The 6272-nt window shown below is 34.5% G+C and overlaps 1 protein-coding gene across 2 annotated transcripts in view; it reads right to left on the bottom strand.

Annotated features, from left to right (window-relative positions):
• The window catches only part of LOC102605723 (ATP-dependent Clp protease proteolytic subunit 4, chloroplastic), an 8845-nt gene extending 5760 nt beyond the window's left edge, over nt 1–3085 (bottom strand). For both annotated transcript variants that reach the window (XM_015303952.1, XM_006364396.2), the window contains exon 1: nt 2560–3085. In XM_015303952.1, the coding sequence (XP_015159438.1) occupies nt 2560–2975 (416 nt within the window). In that variant the 5' untranslated portion in view covers nt 2976–3085. The remainder of the gene's footprint in view (nt 1–2559) is intronic.
• Between the last annotated feature and the right edge of the window lie 3187 nt (nt 3086–6272).

Raw genomic sequence — 6272 nt, 5'->3', positions numbered from 1 at the left:
TCTGGGGCCTACCTCTACCCCTCTACCACCATTACCTCGCACCTCCTCACTGGGGCGTCTGCGCTCCGTCTCTTCACATGTCCAAACCATCTCAGTCTCGCTTCCCTCAACTTGTCCACCACAGAGGCCACTCCCACCTTCTCCCGGATAACCTCATTCCTAATCCTGTCGCTCCTAGTGTGCCCACACATCCATCTCAACATCCTCATCTCCGCAACATGCATTTTATGAACGTGTGCGCTCTTGACTGGCCAACACTCCGCTCCATACAACAAGGCCGGTCTAACTACCACTCTGTAGAACACGCTAGACATTTGCAATCCATGACGAAAAAAACGAAATAGCAGATTTACAATGGAGATAGTAACTTGAGATATTAATATCCAAGCTCAAGGGAACCTAATTTATTTTCGCCACTACACATCATATAGAGGAGCCATCTTCATCCTTATTTGTTTCACACACTGCAGACATCAGAGAAGCTGTTTGGAAAGAAGAGAAACTAATTGAAGAGGAATTAGATTTTTATTATTAAAGAAGATATTCATAAATTCATTAATTAGAAAAGAGGATTTTTTTTACATTAATGATAAATAGGTAAAATGAGTTGTTTTAGAGAAAAACACAGGAGGTAAATGCCGTATCCTAAACCACAAGGAAGGTTAATATTGTTTTTACAAGCCACAAGGGAGGTTAGTGTTACAAAGCAAAACTTGAGGGGGAGGTCTATGAAATTATCCCCCTCAGCAAGGTCTGTACATGAACCTACTTTCGTACCAAATTGGCTTTAGACAACCCAGTCAACAATATCCCTTGTCAATCCCTTGTTTTGACAGTTTGAATAATACCCAATCTCCTGCGAATTCGTTGTATTGATACATACGTCTGATTTCCTGTTTCAAAAAAAGACGTCTGGATTTTGATAGGTTCATTTTAGTTAGGTTAGAGATTTGTAAGTGAAGATAACCATGAGATTTGGAGAACATCTAGTTTTAGAGGATCCTTAATTTTATTGTAGTGAAATGAAATGGGCCTAAATAAAGAAAAATGGAAATAGAGGATTCATATAACAAACCTCAACTAGTTTGGCATTGAAACAGTATAATTGTTATTGTAGTTCCAAGTTTGAGCCTATTTCTTTCTTTCTGATCATATTGTGATATTCATATACTTGAAGATGGAAAACATATACAACATACACGCAATTTAGTAAACCTGTATCCAAACTGAACTAACATTATAAAGACTGGAAACGCCTCTACCTCAAGTAAGAAAAAAAAGTGTCATATCACATTGAGCTGTATATCAGCTCTCCCAAATTTGAGTATGATCCCTGCATATTTCTTTCACCCTGAGCAACACTGATTATCATCTAGTATAATTCTAGCATGCACCACTTCTATTCATGAAAGGAATTCCATCAACACATTTTTTTAATGATAAAGTCCTTCAGCACATTAACATGAAGTCTCCAAATTACGTTACACTAATTAATATGAAGTTTTCTGTTCTTCAATTCTTAATCTAATCCCAGTTCCATGTGCGATGGCTTTAAGATGTAATATAATTGACATGAAGCTATAACAATAAAGTATTTCTTATCCTTTCCTCACAAGCTAAAAGGGTTGCTGAAAAAGTATACATTAAACTCATCGCTGCATCATATACCCAGTTCTCCCCAAGACAAAAAGGAAAAAAAATAAAAAATAAATAAATAAACAACATCTTCATCAAGAAAAAATAAATAACTTATCGCTGCATATTTCTGCAACTTGAATTAAACATGCTGCATGATCACTCGAAATCAACACATTATACGAAAGTCAGAGTTCTTGTATCATCTCAAGACTGGCCTTAATGTTTTTACGGAAGGAAAATAACTTACCACCACATTTACCTATCAAATAATAACTAATCACCATACATTCGTGTTACTTGTCTTACACAGCACACATGGTCCGCATATTCAACATCAGAGTTCGTATCTTACTATAGGTATGAAATATCCAACAACATCAAATTACGATGTAGACATATGTCTTTCCTCCTAAATGATCATTCTAGCTACAGAAATGTTTCATCAGTCTGATCTCTAAACTACCAGACATCATGTGAAGTGCCACATAAACTTCACATCATAAGACAAATTTCAGCAGCATATTCAATTAAGACAAAAAAAAACTAAAACGTAGCTTACACCTTCAAAACAACCACACGCTACCCTAAAGGTAACACCTTTCCAAGCAACAATTACTACTACTACTACCAATGTTGCACAAACTCTTCAAAATGTTCATGGGTGCGCGTCAAATCCTTCAAAAGTAGTGTATTTTTGGAGGGTGCAACAAGTTATTGGAGAGTCCGAGCAACATAGACTACTGCAACACTACACCTCAATCCCAAACTAACTGGGCTCGACTACATGAGTCACTGAGCTTATTGCCTCCGGGTACTCAATAATTCACCTTGTAGGACAAAGGTGTCACAAATCCAACTTCAAAATTCAGATATAAATTCTAATCCTATGTTAATAATTAGAAAACTAAAAATTACAGATACCTGAGTGAGCCACCAGGGCAATTAATAAAGAGCCTAATATCTTTAGTGGAATCCAGAGCATCCAACAACAACAACTGACTAATAATAGCATCAGCGAAGAAGTCATCAATGCTACTACCCAAGAAAATTATCCTCTCCCTAAGCAACAGTCCCATTGCGTCTCCTTCAGCACCACGCATAGCCATCCCCGGGCTCTGAGGAGCAGAGGCAAGTAGCAAAGACAATTTATCATCCGCAGAATCAGAAAGGGTTTTTGAAGTGGGTTGGTGAGAAGTGAGTGAAGATTTGAGGGATAAGGGGGTTTTACGAGATGGGTATGGTGAAAAAGTGGGTGAAAGCTTAGGAAGAGAGGTATGGCGGAGATTGAAAGAGGAACAGTGAGGAGATAGAGAAGTAGAAAGAGTTAGGGACTCCATTGGTAGAGAGGAGAATTTGGGTGTAAGGGATGAGGAAAGGGTAGTCGCTTTTTTCACTGAGAAGAGTGAATAAAAAGGACTCTGTATATTTGTTTCGGGTCGGATAAGGGGCATCATTGCACACAAACTTGTTTTTATACACAGATTAAATAAAAATAAATAAAGAATTATACAGATAAAAAAAGTGAAAAATTATGGATATTTTGTTTGTATATAATAATAAAAATCGTATAGTTGATTATTTTAATCAAAATTTAGCTTCAGTTTTAGCTTTCAATTTGGTATAGTTTGATAATCTGCTAAAGTTTATTTATTGCATTATATCAACGATAACAATATATTCAATGATATTTCACAGTGAATTTATCACTTTTATCTCATGGAGGCGAAGAGGTTGTTTTTGGAGAACTCTCGACACAAGTGCAAATTAAAGTAGGTACAAAAGAAAAAGAAAAATGATAATGAAGAAAATACAGTAACTAATAAACGAAAACAATAACAACATTAATGATAGTGCTATAAGCAAAACACAATAAACAATAAAAAAACAATGCATTGCAAGAGTAGCAACACTCTATTATCGTAACCTTCTACATTAATATGTGATCTCCACTTTTTTTTTTATCTAAGGTCATGTCCTAGATAAGATAAAGTTGTATCATGTCTTGTATAAACACATCTTCCTAATACTTTTTTGGCTTATCTCTACCTCTCATTGTACTTGTACCTATTATATTCAACCTTTCACATCATCTACACTTCTCCTCTTCACTTGTCCAAACCATTTTAGTCTGACTTCGTACATCTTGACCACCATGAAGGTCATTTTCACCTTGTCTTAGATATCCTCATTTTTTTTATCTTATCACTCATTATGTCCACACATCCATTTCAACATCCTTATTTCTACAGATTACATATTACAAAGTTCTTGACTGACCAACACTATTATAAATCCGTACAAAAAAGTCTGTCTAACCGCATCGTATCACAAAACCAACTTCAAACCCATAGGACTAAGTTTTTTGAGAGCTCAAATCCTTGCGCCTGAAATTATTTTTAAAATAACTTTTAACTTATAAAACTTGTGAATTTCAACTATTACTACCTTAAATAGCTCTTAGATCAGTTATCTGTACACTTGGGCCTGCAACATATCAGCCCAAATCGAATTACCCAACAATTTGGCCCATAAAAACAAATCTCTATTTAAATCTTCTCTCCTCCTCATTCACATTCATCATTCTAGGGTTTTCCATCCTCAAATCAATTTTTTTCGAATTACATCAATGGCTTCCATAGTTTTTTTCTACAGCATTTCTATCAATGGCTTCCTTATCTTCTCAGTGTTTACATAGTTTTTTTCTGCATCATTTGTAGCTTTAAGCATGAGAGTAACTGTAACTGCACACGCATAAAGGCTATGCTAAAATTTATTGAAATAGTGGAGCCTCGAGCGATAGTGCAAAGATGGAATGCTGAGTTTAAACTCAGCGGCGGCCAGACAACCGTTGAGATGAATCCACAGATGGGTTCCTTTTTACAATGGTACTTGTCTACTAATTTCATCTCATAATTTTGTGATTTTTTCCTTTTTGCTGTGATTGTGCAATTTTGAAATGGGGCGAGTTTGTTTGCTATGCTTGTATGACCCATATGTATAAAATCATCGCAAAAACAAACCCTCTTTGTTGATATTTATAATCCGAAGAGGGTGTTTCTCATATCCTATCGCCTTGTTGAGCAGAGTCTCTGCAATTATATCTTGGGATTGGCCATGAGAAATATATTCCAATTGTTTACCAATCTGTATTGTTTTTTCGTTTTTTTGTTTGTGTTATTGGCTGGTGATGAAATCTGTAATAAAAGAACACCATCTTTCGGGACTGAATGGCCCCATAGGCCTTGCTGTTTATTCTGCAATTCTGAAGCCATTTTCCTATTTGCTTAAATATAGTTAATTTTTGTTGTATAGCTATAGGTTGGCTGATGAAAAAGCTTAAATCTTCTCTCGAGTCTTAAAGATTGATAATTTATGCATTCTTGGAGTAGATTATTAGCTTTGTTTCTGAACTAATCACAGCCTTAAAACACAAATTTTCAAAAAAAAATCAGCCAATTGGATGCTTAATCTCTGGGATTTTCAAAAGTTTTTGTGCTTATGGACGGTCAAGTGCTGTTCAGATAATTTGACAACAGTACTTAACATTAAACATAAGCTACATTTACAGCCACCATGTTTTTCAAGTCTTCTCTTGATTTTGACAAGTGAAGACTATCCTGTTGTGGTTGATATACTAATATTTTTTATCTGTATTGGATTTTGTTTTCTTTGGTTTTCATTGAATTGGGACAAGTTCTTTTGTGTTACTTGTATAACCCAAGTTTAAAAAATCATCATAGAGGAAGTCCCTTTTGTTGAGTTGCAGTTGATTTTCTTCTGAGAATCCTGCTTAATCCGAAAAGGGTGATCTCATATCCTATCGCCTTGGGAGAGTAGAGTCTCTGCTATTACCATTTGGGTTTGGCCATGAGATATACATTCTTGTGTTTTGTTACATATGGATCAATAGCTAAATACTCTCACTGTTATAAAGGTTTATGTTCCAAGCCGAAACAAGCCAAACAAATTGAAATGTAACGCTGACTTAGATACTCACTAAGAAATTATACATTAAGCATGATCTTAGTTAGGTCTGCATTCTATGATTCACACTTCATGACTGAATCAAACTAATATGGTTGTTAGAGAACTTATATCTATATTGATACAAGGAAAAAAAAATTACTTTTTATTCTTAAAATAAATTTTGATCAAGGTGCACCCACTTCTTAATGTGAATCTCCAACATTTCAAAAATTTTCTTACAATCAAGTAACTTCTTTTTTGGTTTGTATTTTTTTGAGTTAATCTTGTCATGGTTTCTCTTCAGCCATAATTGTTTTCATAGTTACAATTTTGTTCATCTTTTAACAGTTGCTACAATTTTTCTATTCGCTTGTATTTGGAATCAACTGTTAGATGATAATATATGCATTTTTGTATTTAGGTATACATAGAAACTTGACAAATTCATGAACAAAAATGAATACAATAATTCACTTGACGCAAATAAAAACAATTAAATCACACATAAATAGATACATGAGATTTTAATGCATTAGGTACAAAAAAAATTGACAATTTTTCTGAACAAAAATAAATACAACTACTGGCTTGACTCAAATGAAAACAATTAAATATAAGGAAATTTAGAGAGAAAAAAATTGTATACAAATGATCATGAGTGAATAAAA

Source organism: Solanum tuberosum, unplaced genomic scaffold, assembly GCF_000226075.1.
Source record: "Solanum tuberosum cultivar DM 1-3 516 R44 unplaced genomic scaffold, SolTub_3.0 scf00494, whole genome shotgun sequence".
Classification (NCBI taxonomy): Eukaryota; Viridiplantae; Streptophyta; class Magnoliopsida; order Solanales; family Solanaceae; genus Solanum; species Solanum tuberosum.
This window is presented reverse-complemented; position numbering and strand designations above follow the sequence as displayed.